This window comes from Octopus bimaculoides, chromosome 19 (genome assembly GCF_001194135.2).
Source record: "Octopus bimaculoides isolate UCB-OBI-ISO-001 chromosome 19, ASM119413v2, whole genome shotgun sequence".
Classification (NCBI taxonomy): Eukaryota; Metazoa; Mollusca; class Cephalopoda; order Octopoda; family Octopodidae; genus Octopus; species Octopus bimaculoides.
The window spans coordinates 54,252,085-54,269,150 of NC_068999.1; the positions used below are offsets into that span (position 1 = coordinate 54,252,085).

Here is a 17,066-nt window from a genome sequence, read left to right on the forward strand (position 1 = left end):
AAAATAAATACAAGATACAAAAACTAAATACATTCAGAAGATAAACACACATGTACAAGCATTAGATATTTATATATATAGGCACAGGAGTGGCTGTGTGGTAAGTAGCATGCTTACCAACCACATGGTTCTGGGCTCAGTCCCACTGTGTGGTACCTTGGGCAAGTGTCTGCTACTATAGCCTCAGGCCAACAAAAGCCTTGTGAGTGGATTTGGTAGACGAAAACTGAAAGAAACCCATCGTGTGTGTGTGTGTGTGTGTGTGTGTGTGTTTCTTTTTTCAGTTTCTGTCTATTAAATCCACTCACAAGGCTTTGATCAGCTCGAGGCTATAAGGAGAAGTCACTTACCCAAGGTGCCACGCAGTGGGACTGAACCCGGAACTATGTAGTTGGGAAGCAAGCTTCTTACCACACAGCCACTCCTGTGCCTTATAAGTTTACATACATGCATGCATGCATACATACATACATACATACATATATATATGCTAGCATGGAAAGCGGACGTTAAACGAAACGATATATATATATATATGCAAACATACAAATATCACTCAAAGAAACATGTATGGGTTTTAGATCACAAATTTTGTAACCTTTAATGATACACATAAATATACATTGAATAAAAGATTTTATTATGAAGGAGGATATATAATAATGTGTACAAACCTTTCTCAGTGTGCTCAATAATTTGTCGAATAGCTTTCTTCAGACTGTTTGCTCGACACATAAGAGCTTCTCGTGGCTTGAAAATCATCTTTAATAAATATAAATGATACAACAATAATAATAGTTCTAATTTAGGCGCATAGCCTGCAGTTTTGGAGAGAGGAAGCGAGTTGACTGCACTGAACCAAGCTTGAGTAGTACTTTACTTTACTGACCCTGGATGTAAAGGGTAAAGATGACCTTGGCCAATTAGGTTAATTAGGTAACAGAAGCCATCACCTATTCCTAATGATTCCTCTAAGTATTTGAAATATTTATTTCATGGATGCTCTTCGCGCTAATTACTCCTGTTCTGCTGCCACCCTGCCTGTGATCCCACTGTATCTCTTGTATACCTATAGATTAGATTTGATGCATCATATAAAACTTCTACCGACTCCTAATTTGAATTTGACCTATGACCACTTCCCAGACTAGAGTCCTGTCTTCTTTCCTTCAAGCTAAAACTTTTGCCTTTGTTTCATTTAATTTCAAGACATCTTGATTCTAGGCATTGCTTCTACACATGTTTCATTAAATTACATAAGATTACAAATATCAAGGTTAACAGTTACTAATTAAATCAACCCTAATACTTGACTGGTAATTATTCTTTAAACCAGTGGTTCTCAACTGGGGTCCATATAAGATTTGGTGGAGGGGGGAGGAGCAAGCAAAAAAGTAAATCGGGGATCAATGGCAGTATTTTAGGGGTCCGTGAAGAAATTTTGCTTCAGATGTATTTATCGTACGAAACAATTAGCTTTCTTTGTCTCACGTTTTACAAAGTGGAGCATGTTTCTGGCCACTGAAACGTTCTCTCAGAAAGTTCTATTGCAAACCTACACAAGTGAATGGGTGAATACTAAAATAGGAACTTTCTAAGAAGTATCAGTAAAACTAGTTTTTAAACATCAAATCGTTATGAAGGTCCACCAGAGTAAAATAGTAATCAAAAGGGGTCCATAGGCAAAAAATAGTTGAGAACCCCTACTTTGGACCATGGGATGACAAAAGGCAAAAATCAACTGCAATGAGATTTGAACTTAAATTATAAAAGTACATAACTAAATACCACAAGGCACTCTATTGATTCTGCTATGTAACAACAATAAACAATAAAAACTTTGTTAAACATACTTGTATCACTACTGCATAAATCTCTCTGAGAGATTTAGAAATGTATTATTTCTATACTTGTATTAGTAGAGTGTCTTGCTTAAGGATCAACACACTAGTAATCGTTACTGGATTTGAGGATGACAGATTTGATTAAAGTTTCATGTAATTAACAAATTATAATTGAAAGTTTTATGCTTAGATATCTAAATTCTCTTACGCCTTTTGTGCTCTTGATACCAGTGATCTCTCCTGGAACTGTATCCCTCTCAGGAGAGCTAGCTTCATCTTTATCATCACTTGTGCATTTAAAGCAGCCTTCTTGAGCAGACACCTGGAACAGAAGGGAGATAAATGTTACACACATCTATTGAGGAGGAGGAGGAGGAGGAGGAGGAGGAGGAGGAGGAGAACAGTGCCGCCTGACTGGCTACCGTGCTGGTGGCACGCAATAAGCACCATTCATATGTGGGTTGCTGCCAGTGCCACCTGACTGGCTCCCTGTGCCAGTGGCACGTAAAAAGCACTATCCAAATGTGGTCAATGCCAGCCCCACCACCCAAGGGGCCATATTATCAATTTTTTCAACAATCTAAGTATGTCATGAGGTTTCCAGATATGAGTTCTAGCATCTCCACTCTGTGGAGTGCAGAGAGCAAGATAAGAGAAGTAAGAAATCTTGGTCATCTACTGCATCTGTCTTCATTCCCTGTCATCTGGGTCTGGCCTTGCCACTGGACTGAAGATGGTCACAGACAAGAGTAAAGTTGATGGCGTACAGCTAGATGGTCCTCATCACTCCGATGGACAAACACAATATTAAATGGTGTTACGTTATATGGTTAGTCTGCATTACTCCGTAAGTAGCATAAGGTCAGTTTCCCGGTTTCTCTGGCATGTATATTCTGCCTTGAACAACTCTGATCCATCACAAGATTACCCAATTTTGTCAGCTGAGTAAATTGGAGCAACATGAAATGAAGTGTTTTGCTCAAGAACACAACACATTGCTTGGTCCAGAAATCAAAACCACAATTTTACAATCATGAGTCTAACACCCTTATGTTATATGTTAAATATGACAGGTTAAAAGATGATACACAGAAAAGAAGAAGATGAGGAGAGAGGAGTGCAAAGAATGAACTGATCTTACCATGAGAGCTTCGTCTTTTAATGTCTTCAGCAAACTTTCCAGCTTTTCATTTAATATATTACACTGGAAGCATAACAAATAGAAGCAATATAATTTCAAACATCTAACACTCTCTACAAAACCTTTATTCAAAGGTTGTTTTATTGTCTAACTCCTGTTCAGCCTGATGAAGCAGGCTTATGATCAAAGATGTTCAAAGCAAGACCATTCCATCTTTTGTTCAGGCAACTACTAATAAGACTACATTATCCATTTACAATCAAAAACTAAAATTTCAACTAAAATAAAATTTTCATTCAACAAATTATAAACAAATATACAAAATATTTCAAATGACTTCTTTATTATCGTCACAAAGTTATCTCCCCTGAATCAAGCGCGCGCACGCGAAGTCACATCGCAACTCAGCCGGTGGCGCCAGGGCGACAGACAGTTAAAGTCTTACGTCCGTCCGTGAATGTCGTTGCAGACTGGAAACTGAGCTGAAGAGCCAGCTGCCTGTGTACACGAGGCCATGCAAGGTTCAACGAGGTGATTGACACTCTTCTGACAAGAAGGAACAATCAGCAAGTATGCATATTTTTTACTTGTTTCAGTTATCAGATTGTAGCCTGCTGGGGCACCATCTTAAAGTGTTCAGTCGCACAAATCTAGCCCCATTACTTATCCTTTAAGTCTGTTGCTTGATTTATTCTATCTGTCTTTTGCCAAACTGCTAAGTTGCAGGCATGTGAACAAGTCAACTAATGCATATTGTTATACACCACTGGTCACAATGCACCTCCTCACATAGTTGTACCTTTCATATGATACTATCTTGACTTGGCTAAGCAGGAAGTCAATAATATCCTTTGGACAGAATGCCAGTGCATTGCAGCATTACCCATTTACAGCTTAGTGGACTCGAGTAATCTGAAATGAAGTTTTAGCAAGTCTAAAATTATGTCTTTTGTGCCATAAAGTAGTTATCATTTCTGTAGTGCAAATGCTTATTTTGCTTAATGGTTAATCCAGAGCTGACCCCGATACTTATTCTTTATGTCTGGTACTTCTATCAGTCTCTTAGGCCAAACTACTAAGCTTCAAGGATGCAAACCAACCAACACTATTGTAAATTGGAGGGGAAGAGAGCAAACACAGACACAAAGAGACACGCATACATTAAATGATGTGTTAACTCAGTCTCACTTCAAGCAAGTCACAGATTTATTCAAATAAACATAATGTGTTAGATCCCAATATTTTGTCACATTTTAGAATAAATTGCTTCATGTTGCAAGCACAAAATTTATAATGGCAACAGAAAGCAATGTCTTCATGGAAATCATCAGGTTACACAAGAGAAACAAAACAAAAAGAAAAAAAGAAAACTTACTTTAGATGATATTGATGTCTCTCCAGCCTTTTCTCCATCCCCATCTTGGGACTGCCCAACCTTGCATACAAATTCTTTCACAGTTTCACATAAAACCCTGAAAAATAAAGGTTGAAGGTGTCAACTTGATCGTTGAAACAAGTTTCATAACAACTGTAATAAAACAATGTCTTTCTTCTGCTCCAACAATGTTCCTAGAATTTGATAAGAACAACACAAACAGGTAAAAGAAATGTATACAACTGTCATTTCATTCCATTCTACTCAATCACAGGGTCTCTTTATCTTTTGTCTTTTACTTGTTTCAGTCATTAGAGTGCAACCATGCTGGAGCAATATTTTGGTGAACATTTTAGTTGCTTTGAATTGACCCCAGTACTTTTCTTAAAAGCCTGGCAATTATTCTGTCCACCCCTTTTGCAGAACCATTAAGTTACAGGGGATTTACACATAGCACCAGTTGTCAAGCAGCGATGGAAGACAAAGACAGACCCATACACACACACACACATATATGACAGGCTTCTTTCAGTTTCAATCTGCCAAATCCTCTCACAAGTCTTTGGTCAACTTAGAGCTAGAACAGAAGATACCAAAATAACAAGAACTAGTCACCCTCTGATGAGTTTATGGACTAGAAATACAGGGTGTCCCAGAATTAACTATCTATTTTAATGAAATTGAGAAAGTTTTTAAAAATCAACAGAATTTTATGTTTATTACTTAATTATGATAACAAAAGAAATAGATTAATAAATCTTATGTCAAAACTCAATGAAAATTTTCAACATGTGCTCTGTCTGTATCCTTGCAAATTGCAAATATATCCTTAGTGTTGCGAAACACATTTTGAATCATTTCAGGAATTATCTCCTGCACTGCAAACTGAATGCATTCTTTAAATTCAGCTAAACTATCGCTTCATCCTGGGGATGGAAATAGAGAAAATGATTGCAGCCAAATTGAAAAGAAGCTATTGTGGACAAATGAACAGGATCCAACAGGAATGAAAATGAAATTATTAAAAAAAAAATCATAAACAAAATTTATACACTTTTAACACATATTAAACATGACAAACATAATTAAATGTGAGTTTTTTTAAAAAATTGTCTGATTTCACTGAAATAGATAGTTAACTTTGAGGCACTCTGTATTGTGAACCAGATAATACCAGCATCTGATGTTTCACTATCTAGACATTAAATACATAGCTTTTATGTTTTATTTAATCATAACACTGATGATGTAGCTGTTTTCTATATATATACATATATATAGCTGCTTTCACAGCTATACTACGTTTGAATTTTACTTTGTAATATATATATATATATATATATAGTATTAATAATTATAAGGAGACTGAAGATTTTCAACATCTATAACTTTATTAAACAATTATTTACAATAATTACAACAGCAAGAATAATTACCAGAGTCTAGCAACTTATTGTTAATTTGGGTATCACTAAAGGTCTGGTGTGATTAGCCGGCAAATGAAACTGATATAAGAGGAAAAACATGGTAACCCCCAGGATTATATATCCCTTTGAACTCATATATATATATATATATATATATAAAACGAAGAACAAACAGAAGAAAAAAAACAACAACGCAAGGACGTGCTACATGCAAAGTATTAGCAGAAGACACTCAGGGAAGGAAAGAAAGGTAGTTTTTATGTTCCAAGCAAAGGTCTTCATTAGAAACAGGGGACAGAGGAAAGACCAAAAGAAAAGGAAGGTGGAGGAAAAAAAAAAAAATCGCCAATGATCCACATGTGGTTACATTTTGAAAGATATATATATATATATATATCTATATATATATATATATATACGCACACGATAAGCATATATTTTTCTCACTGCAGCACGACATTGGTCTTTGTTCTTTCATTCTTTTTGACTATCATCCTTCTATCAATATCATGTGTGAAATAGAAACCAATTGTGATTTTGTCAAGTGAGGTAAAGTGAGGAAGGCAGGAAATTTGAATTTGAGTCTGTTTGATGAATGCACAGCCACCACCACCATGTTAGCCTCACATTATGTTTACAATTAAAGTACAGAATTAATCACATTTTCAAAAGGAAAAAAAATGAAGAAATGCTACATACTTGGCAGATCTTATAACAACAGTATGGTCTGTGGAATGCAATATTTTAGACAAATGGTCAGCCACACTGTCTTCATAGATGCCAATACCTTCAAACTGAAGAAAAGGGACAAAAAAATAAAGTAATCAGTCAATCAATCAATCAATAAGACAGAAAGGAAGAAAGAATGAAAAAAGGAAGGAAAGAAAGAACAAAAGAATTAAAACGAAATGGAAAAAAAGAAAGCAAGCAATGAATGATAGGTAGAAAAAGAAAGATATGGAAGCAAAGAGAGGGAAAAAGAATTATAGTGTTATATGATATAGGATAAACTCTGCAGATATTTCACAATGATGGAGATTATGACTTGATTCTAGCCCTATACTATGGTTCTATCCCTAATTTTTATACTTTGAAATTACAAAGTGATAACATTTTGAAATATTCTTTGTAAACTGAAATTGGGGAGAGAGAGAAAAAAAATTGGAAGTAAAATCCAAATTCAAAATACACATATGCAAATTTGATTGTAGAAGTTGTACTCTAATTTCTCTCTTTTTGAATCCATCGTGACTAGTGGATGTACAGATTGTTTTCAAGTGTTAGAGTGTTATCTGTTGCATGAGTCAGCAGAACCAGTAACCAAAAATACTGACATCAATAACCTCGTTAGTCTCAAACTGTGTTGGAATGCATAACAAGAGAGATAAGAGTAGTGAGACTAACTGTTGCACTCTAATTTCATTCAGCCTCTAGCTTTATTCTACAAAATCTAGAAGTTTACAAATTGTCATGATGAAGTTGTAAAGAGAGGGACAATGGTACAGCTGTAGCAATTAAATCCACATTATTATATAATTAACATGCTTTGTAAGGTTTGGAGTTATTGATGTCTTAAACAACAAGCTAACTAGCGTAGATGAAATACTGAAGCCCTTTACTTGAAAACAAGTCAGGGCTGGTAGCAAGAGGAGCATCATGAATAAAAATCTTGCTTCAATTACTACCTATCTATGCCACCCTAGCAAGGAAAAATAGGCATTAAACGAAACATGTATGTGTGAGTGTGTATGTAAATATACCTTTTATTTGTGGGTTAACAAAGCTACCAATGGTTTCATGTAGAGAGAAATCCCTCAACAATTATCAAGCCTACCACATGGTAATGTTAGTGCTCATCTCCATTTTGGATGAAATTACATGAAGCTACATGAGACTGTACAGAATTTTGGGATAAATAAATAACGTTATTTGCATATCTATTTATCCCCAAATCCCATACAGTCCTGTGTAGCTTCATGTAATTTCATCCATGATGGAAACAAGTATCAACATTTCTATGTAGCAGGTTCGGTAATTGTTAAGAGATTTTTCTCTACATGAAACCACTGGTAGCCTTGTTAAGCCAAAAATAAAGACTATTTATCCACCAATGAAGTGTTGAGAACTCACCCTCACTGTTTGATATTAGCATATATGTATATACATATATATACATATATATATATATATGTTGTGATTTCAATTCCTAGACACTTCTCACATTGCTCTGTGATCACTCCAACACCTAATGCATGCCACACTGTGCACCTATTCAGGCAACATCGATTTGATGGAGGGACTGAGCTAAAGCGCAGCACAAACATTCGATCACTATAGACAAATTATTTGTGCAGGTCGTTCACCAAAAGCTGAACGCTCATACGCTGTATCCAACAGGAGAGTCCATCATATAAGTTTATACACATATACATATAGATCGTTTTTAATGTTGAACATTGTTTTGTAATCGTTTATTGTGGATAAATAATAATAAACAGGGAAATAAAAGAAAATAGTGTGAAAGAATGAATAAATAAATTGATGAATGAATGGAAAGAATGAAAGGAGCTAAGCTACTATAGCAACCTGTTGAGACAATTTTCTGGGTGTAGGCATGGTACCTTCATATGTCAGTATACTCCATCTGAGGGAGGAAGAATTTTTGTCAGTTTATATTCAATTTCAATTTCAATGCAAACAGAGAAATAAAAACAAAAATATACATTATCATTATTATTATTGTTGTTATTGTTAATATAGGGAAAACAAAGTGGAAGGGAAAAATCCTTATTCATAGTGGTAACATTGTTAATGAAGGTAGATGAGCCTCTTAGCGATTATGATAGAGGGTCTATGAAGGCAATAGGTCATTAAGGGTAGATAGGGTAGATGAAGGCATGATAGCTTTATGTACTTTTTTTTTTTGGTAGGTTTGCATTAGGATTGTTGATGAAATTATTACAAATAAAACCAGTAATTAAGATTTTTTTTCTAACAGTGAAGTTGATTCATGCTCAATACATACCGATCCAGCATCTTGATCTGAGAATGTTCCAACTTCTCCAACAAAGCATGTAGCTGAGTATCATCATCAAAGGCTGAACCCCACCCTAATACTCTTGCTAAATCATTTCCAGTACCAAATGGCAACACTCCAATTTGACACTGAAACACGGGAGATGAGTTTGGGGAAGGAGGGAGAAAAAAAAAAGAAAAGTAAAAAGAAAGAAATTTGAAAAACAAATTACAAAAATAACAAATAAAAACAGTTAAAAATAAACAAATATATAAATGAAAAACAAAGGAAGAAAACAGTCAGTTTTAACATTTGGTGCAGCTCAGACAAATCTGTTTGGCTTCACCCCAAACTTTCTTTTGCTGTTTCTCTCTCCCTCACACACACACACACACACACACACACACATTCACTCACCAATATCAACCCTTTGAAACAAGTCTATTGTCCTTGGGTTCAAGCCAGCTTTAAATAAACAATAATTCAGATTAAACAGTAACCTCACAAGATGTACCCACTTCTACCAATTCCAGACCCAACAGTTTAGGAGGATCTGAGAGTTTATGAAAGGGCTGCAAGACACCCCTTCCCCCCACCCATCTACACACACTACACTACATCTCATTCCATTCACCGCCATGTAAAAACACATGTATAATAGATGCTTCTTAAATGTCTTTGTCCATAGCTGTTCCCATAACTCCAAAAGTTAATGGTGCAGAGTTCTGGGACACTGAGAGACTGGCCAACATGTTTTAATTAATAATGGTTTTAAATTTTGGTACAAGGCCAGCAATTTCGAGGGAGGGTAATAACCAATTACATCAATCCCAGTACTCAACTAGTACTTATTTTATCGACCCTGAGAGGATGAAAGGCAAAGTCAACCTTGGCGGAATTTGAACTCAGGACATAGCAACAAACAAAATGCTGTTAAACATTCTAAATAACTTGAGATACTCATTCTGCTTTGGTTTTGTTACCTTTTTTCTTCTCATATATATATATGTGTGTGTGTGTGTCTTTGTGTCTGTGCTTGTCCCTCACCATCGCTTGACAACCGTTGTTGGTGTGTTTATATCCCCCATAACTTAGTGGTTCAGCAAAAGTGACCGATAGAATAAGTACTAGGCTTACAAAGAATAAGTCCTGGGCTCAATTTCATTGACTAAAAAAAACCCTTTAAGGCGGTGCTCCAGCATGGCCACAGTCAAATGACTGAAACAAGTAAAAGAATAAAAGAATATGATGAGGGTCCCCCGTGTCTCAAAGTCTCCAACTTCCACACATAAACACACACACATATATATACAGAAATAAACATACCTGCTTGTGTATGTCTAACTTATCTATTTCTGTTAACACCCAACCAATGCTTCCATCTCCTCCACACACTAAAATTCGAAACTGGTTAAATTTCTGAAACAACCTTAAACTGCAAAGAAAAGAAGAAAAATAAAGAACAACTGAAATAATTTTTAAAAGACAATATAATTTTCTGAAAAAAAATATTACCAAACAATGAAAATATTACAAAACAAAATTCAGACTTGAAATTCAAACTCACTCTATTTTTTTTTTTCAACTAGTAACATGAAAACATATTGGTGAATATGTAAAATGTTTAACTTAATAATGCTAGTGAGAGTAATATAAAATGTAAACATTAATTTCACTGGCAGAATAATGTGGGAAGACAAAAGGAAAGAAAATCTGTTGAAAAACAAAACCAATAACATTTATGGGGTGTAAATACAATGAACAATTGCCTCTATGGCTTTGTACTGGAGATGATCTCCAAGTTGATGTGCCTGGCTAAACAAAGATTGGTGGAAAACAGTGTGAATGGCTTCTAGTTATATGTGGTGAAGCTATTGCTTCTATTCAAACCTTAACAAGTGATGAGGGTAATTTATTTACCAGGCGAATTCAATACAGCCATAGTGTATATTATAAACTGGAGCTGAAAGAAGGAAAAATTTACATTTTGTTTATGGAAGGGACCATGTATCAATTGTAACTAGATACTAGACAAAAATTTTCTGATATATTCACAGGATTGAGGTAAAAGAAAATGTAATGGTTTTCAAATTAGCATTGCTTCCCATCTCTTCAGAAGTTAAGTAACCATGATCAAAGGTAGGTATGACTTTTGATAGTCATATCGAGAGCTTCTCACTGTCAGAAATATTTCTAAATTGTTTGAGCTTTTATCTACCACTATTATTGTGGATTCTCCTTCTCAGAGCTGAAACAAAACATCAAGAGATAAATCACTGCTTCAAATTCTGGCACAAAGCAAGCAATTTGGTGGGGAGGAGTAGTCCAGTTACATCAACCCCAGTACTTGACTGGTACTTTATTTATCAACCCCGAAAGGATGAAAGGCAATATCTTCACCAGTGGAATTTGCACTCAGAAAGTAATGAGTTGGAAGTCATGCCACGAAGCATTTTTTGCAATGCACTAACAATTCTTCCAGCTCACCAAGAAACCAACATGAAAAGGTTCTACCATAAGACAATTCAATAATATAAGCAGATGTTGTGATGATAGATGAAATAACTTACCCTGGGTATGGACCTCCATTCATAAGATCAAAGACCTGTGCAGGATTTAACAACTGCTTAAATCGCCGTAAAAACTTAACACCCTAAAATTTGAAAAAGAAATTACATTTCAGGACTTCCATTGAGATATAGATAACATATGTAACAAATGTGTCTCACACACTGAGGCACACACATACATATATGTGTGCGTGTATGTATGTATATGTATATATATATATATGCTGAAACCCCCTCCGGTCATGACTGACCATGGGATTGCACCTAGAAAGTTACCCTCCCAGGTACAAGTCCAGGCAAGGTCGTTTATGGAAGACCAGCAGTCGCCCATGCATACCGGCCTCCCCTCTCCCTGCCACCAGTGTTATTCCATGGGATAGGCAAAGCTTGATACAGTTTGGCACCAGTGACGTCACAACTCATTTCTACAGCTGAGTGAACTGGAGCAACTTGAAAGAAAGTGTCTTGCTCAAGAACACAACACGCAGCCTGGTCCGGGATTCGGACTCACAACCTCATGATCGTAAGTTCAACACTGTAACTACTGATCCATGCGCCTTCACATATATATATATATATATACAAAGGTCTGATCAACAAGTATCCAGACTGTTGCCATAGTAATGAAGCTAAAGCATGCAGAGTGAAGCTGCTTGGCAAAGACTGACCATGAACTCTGCTATGAATGCGCACTAAGTGTTAACGTTCTAGCTCACTTCCGCTGTTTACAGCAGTGCTTGGAAGGAAGGTGTGTAGTGTATGAGAATTGCATTGACCATGACAGAGAAAGCTGTCACGGTGATACCTGCTCCAAGGCCTACGCAAAGTTGCAGAAAGTGTATGGTTCAGGCATTTCCAAGATGACCAAAAAAACGTTGATATTGATGAACATTCTGGGAGACCCGCAACCAGCAGAACTGAGAAAAACATGACAGATGTGCATGCAGCTGTGAGGGGAAACCGTCGAATCACCATCTGCAAGTTATCAGAGAATGTGCAGATTAGTTACAGTTCAGTTCCGTCCATTGTCACTGAAGATTTGGGTATGAGACGCATGTTGCCAAGTTTGTGCCAAAACTGCTTTTGGCTGATCAAAAAGACATTCAAGTTTCAGTCACACAAGATCTCCTTGATTGAGTCAAGAATGATAAAAACTTTTTGAAAACTTTGCATAGGCCTCTGAGCAAGTATCACCAAGCTTTTGACAAAATCTGATGCAGATTCTCTGCTCAATTTTTTCTGTCATGGTCAATGTGACAATCACATGCTACAGACCTTCCTTCCAAGCACTGCTGTAAACAGCGGAAGTGAGCTAGAACATTAAAACTTAGTGCACATGCTCAGCAGAGTTCAAGGTCAAGCTGTGCCAAGTGGCTTTACTCTGCATACTTTAGCTTCGTTACTATGGCAACAGTCCGGATATTTATTCATCAGACCATGTATATATGAGACAGGTATCTCTGTTTCTGTTTACCAAATCCACTCACAAAGCTTTGGTTGGCTTGGGGCTATAGTAGAAAACACTTGCATGAGATGTTGTGCAGTGGAGACTCAACACAAGATCACATGGTCAGGAAGCAAGTTTCTTAACCACACAGCCATGCCTGCACCTAATTACATAATTAAATATAGTAACAAAGAAATATGCTAATTCATTGATTTGAATTTTAATTAATTAATTCAGGTTACAAATCTCTGATCAATAGGACAATATGGAGAAAACACAAAAACAAGGTTTACAAATAATTTTCCAATACAATTTGCTGTACCCACCAGCAACAAGTTACATGGCCTAGTGGTTATAGTGTTTGGCATACAATCATAGGGTTGTGGGTTCAATTCCTGGCCCAGGCAACAGACTAAGTCCTTGCTTCAGTTTAGTCAACTCAAATGAGTCCAAATCAAGTGATGGTACAACCCTTTTCCCGTTTTTATTTCTAGCCATCACATCCTGGACATTCTGTAGCAAAAGCATGGTGCATACAACCAAATTACAGAAATGACTTGTGAATGATGGTACGGAGGCGGAGGTATCGTTTTCGGTTGTGTTTGTTTGTTGGTTTATCCATGGACAAGATATCTCAAGAACTGCTGGATGGATTCTGATGAAACTTTCAGGGATGTTTGGCCTCGTGACTAGCATGAACTGATTAGATTTTTAGATCAATCCGGTACCAGACAAAGATTCTGGATTATTTTTCCAGTTTTTTACTTAATTTTTGAGAGCAGTTGGATTCAGTTTTAATATTCTCATTTGTGAGAGCAGTCGAGTTTATTCCAGATATTCGCATTTAAAAAATCCTCTCTGGCTAATTGTTGAGAGGACGTTGGTGTTGCCTTGGCAGAGGTTTGCACTGAGTGCTCTTGTTATTATGGCAACAAGCTGGGAGAATTGTTAGCATGCCAGACAAAATGCTTAGTGGTATTTCACCTATCGCTACATTCGGAGTTTAAATTCTGCCAAGGTCAACTTTACCTTTCATCCTTTCATCATCATCATCGTTTAACGTCCGCTTTCCATGCTAGCATGGGTTGGACGATTTGACTGAGGACTGGTGAAACCGGATGGCAACACCAGGCTCCAGTCTGATTTGGCAGAGTTTCTACAGCTGGATGCCCTTCCTAACGCCAACCACTCAGAGAGTGTAGTGGGTGCTTTTACGTGTCACCCGCACGAAAACGGCCACGCTCGAAATGGTGTCTTTTATGTGCCACCCGCACAAGCCAGTCCAGGGGCACTGGCAACGATCTCGCTCGAAAATCCTACAGGAGCCAGTCAGGCGGTACTTCAGAGTCAATAAAATAAGTACCAGTTGAACACTGGGGTCGATGTAATCAACTCATCCCCCATTATTATTATTATTATTATTATTATTATTATTATTATTATTATTATTATTATCTATTTATTTATTTATTTATGCATTTATTTAATCTTTCTCCAGAGAAAAAAAAAAAATTAATTAAACTCACCTGGTTGTCTCCACTTTTGGAATTAACAAATACTAACAAAGGACTGGTGCCTGCAGGCCTAGTTGCCTCCCAGAACCCATCAGAGTCCATACTGTTGATGGCAATTGGTGGTAGAATAGATACTCGACACTGGCCAAAAGGACACTTTGCTGGCATCTTTTCTCGACAACCGATGTGAACCTGAAGGATAATTAAAACAATTAACAACTGTAGAACAAAAAGTAAGGTAAATGATCAAGCAAGAGAGATAGAGATGTTGAAAACAGAAGAATGATTCTTTTAGATATTTTTTTTACTGGTTTCAGTCATTAAATCCACGCTGGGGCATTACCCTCTAGAGTAGTGTCAATGATATCAGCTCAAATACTTATGTTTATCAAACAATAATTATATTACCAAACCTAGCTTCAGCGAGATTTGATCTCAAAACATAAAGAGACTTAAGTGCAACAAATCATGTTGTCCAGTGTTCTACTGATTCTCCTATCTGCCACAATTCTACTACTACTAATAATAATTTCTTTCTTTGCCACAAGGGTCACACAGGTACAAAACATTTCAAGGCTACCTTCAGCAATTTAGCTTATTACATCAACCTCCCCAAAACTTATTTTACTGATCTGAAAAGGATGAGTAGTAAAGCGGATGTAGGGAGGAATTGAAATTAGAATTATAAAGGAGAATAACCAAGGAGCAGGAAATGCAGTTAAGAAGTTCATTTTGCAACAAAGTGGCTTTAAGTTCAGTCCCACTGCACTGCACCTATAGTCCTGAGCTGACTAATGCCTAGTGGTGAAATTTATAGGCTGAAACTGCAGGAAGCCTGTCACACATGTACATGCATGTGTGTGTGTGTGGGGGGGGGGGGGAGAATAAACACTGATATCCCACATTGTCAATGCTTGGACAGACGAGTGGTTTATGTTGACATTATGACCAGTTGCTCAGCACTTTCAAAAACCTCTAGTGAAAAAAACAACAACTTAAAAACAGGTAAGGTTACCAACAAGAAGAGCATCCAACCCTAAAATCTTGCACCACAAATAACTCCCAGGTGCAGGCATTGTTGTGGTTAGGAAGCTTGCTTTTCAATCACATGGTTTTGGGTTCAGTCCCACTGTGTGGCACCTTGGACAAGTGTCTTCTGCTATAACCTCTGATTGAATTTAGTAGGTGGAAGTCCCCATCATGTGTATACAAGTGTGTGAAAGTTCTTGTATCTCCTATAACAAGTAGGAGAGGGAAATCCATGCCAGCATGTAAAAACAGACATTAAATAAATTTTATCTAATGTTACTCTACTGGTTTCTGCCATCAGTCTACCAAAGACTAAACGAATGTTCTGCTTACCATTGCTCGACACCAGATGCACCGCCAATCTTGTAGACGTAAAACGCTGCCACAGGTTTTTTCACAGACATTACACTTGGCACTGACAGGCAGGTTCCCTTCCAGCCATTGATGTGGCATGTGTATCTGCAGAACAGACATGAGAACTTTAAAAAAAAAAACAATAAATTCATCTCAAAAATAAAAACTTTTGCAATACCACAAAATATACAAAAATAGATGAGGGAACAGGGAATGCTTTACATAGTCACTTGACCTTCTAGAAATGTGTATCTGCAGAACAGAAATGAGAACTTTCAAAATAAACTACAAATACATCTCATAAATTAAAACTTTGCAATGCCACAAATTAAACAAAATTAGATGAGGAACAGGAGATGCTTTACATCAGTGGTTCTCAACTGGGGTCCATACGGTCCTTGGGGGAGGGGAGAGTCATCCTCATCACCGTTGTCATTTGACGTCCACCTTCTATGCTGGCATGGGTTGGACAGTTTGACAGGAGCTGGCCAGGCAGGAGCCTGCACCAGACTTCTGAGTCTGTTTTGGCAGGGTTTTTATGGCTGGGTGCCCTTCCTAACCCCCAACCACCCAGCAAAGAATGTGGTTAAGATTTATGTGCAATAAATTGCTTATACTTCGAAAATACATTTTCTTATTATACAATTCCTAAAAATATTTAATTATAAGAATACAGTAGGATGTTCTTTTATATATACCAAATGGCTATGAAGATCCAGTAGAGTAAACTAGGAACCGAAGGTCTCCATAGGCAAAAAATGGTTGAGAACCACTGCTTTACATGGTCATTTGACCTGCTAGAAATAGCAGCTAAAAGTATCTCAAATCACACCCTGCCATCTTAAAAAAAAAACAAAATGGTTAATGAAGTCCTATATACGCCAGGTTTGAATAAATGACATGATAGTCGTAGAAGGAACACCTTTAATCACAGGTCTGCTAGATCAGGGCTGGTCTAAAGATAAGCAACACAGAATGGCAAAGATGATGTAGTCTTAAGTACACCGTGTCTAAGTAAAAGATTGGAACACCTTTGAGTATAGGTCTGCTCAATCATGATTGGCCTGGGATTAAACAACAACAACAGCCTGAGAAAAAGTCTGCTTTTTATCTTAACCAATTTATTCATGATTCTGAGGAACACCTACAACAGTGTTGTCGTTCTTCAAGCTGTTGTTGGGTCGCCCCTTTAAGGCCAACTGGAACAATTCTATGGTATACAGGTGAACAGTATTGTAATACAGTAACCAACATTTCTATTACTTTTATTCGGTGAGAGAGAGAGAGAGAGAGAGAGAGAGAGAGAGAGAGAGAGAGAGAGAGAGAGAGAGAGAGAGAGAGAGAGAGAG

The 17,066-nt window shown here is 37.0% G+C and overlaps 1 protein-coding gene across 7 annotated transcripts in view; it reads right to left on the bottom strand.

The window, feature by feature from the left end:
* The window catches only part of LOC106875416 (diacylglycerol kinase delta), a 162,884-nt gene that overhangs the window by 41,920 nt on the left and 103,898 nt on the right, over positions 1-17,066 (bottom strand). For all 7 annotated transcript variants that reach the window (XM_014923543.2, XM_014923541.2, XM_014923542.2 and 4 more), the window contains 11 exons: positions 15,697-15,822; positions 14,347-14,526; positions 11,374-11,456; positions 10,130-10,238; positions 8,813-8,952; positions 8,374-8,431; positions 6,487-6,581; positions 4,361-4,457; positions 2,986-3,048; positions 2,053-2,166; positions 675-762 (listed from right to left, as the gene is read on the bottom strand). In XM_014923543.2, the coding sequence (XP_014779029.1) occupies positions 675-762; positions 2,053-2,166; positions 2,986-3,048; positions 4,361-4,457; positions 6,487-6,581; positions 8,374-8,431; positions 8,813-8,952; positions 10,130-10,238; positions 11,374-11,456; positions 14,347-14,526; positions 15,697-15,822 (1,153 nt within the window). The remainder of the gene's footprint in view (positions 1-674; positions 763-2,052; positions 2,167-2,985; positions 3,049-4,360; positions 4,458-6,486; positions 6,582-8,373; positions 8,432-8,812; positions 8,953-10,129; positions 10,239-11,373; positions 11,457-14,346; positions 14,527-15,696; positions 15,823-17,066) is intronic.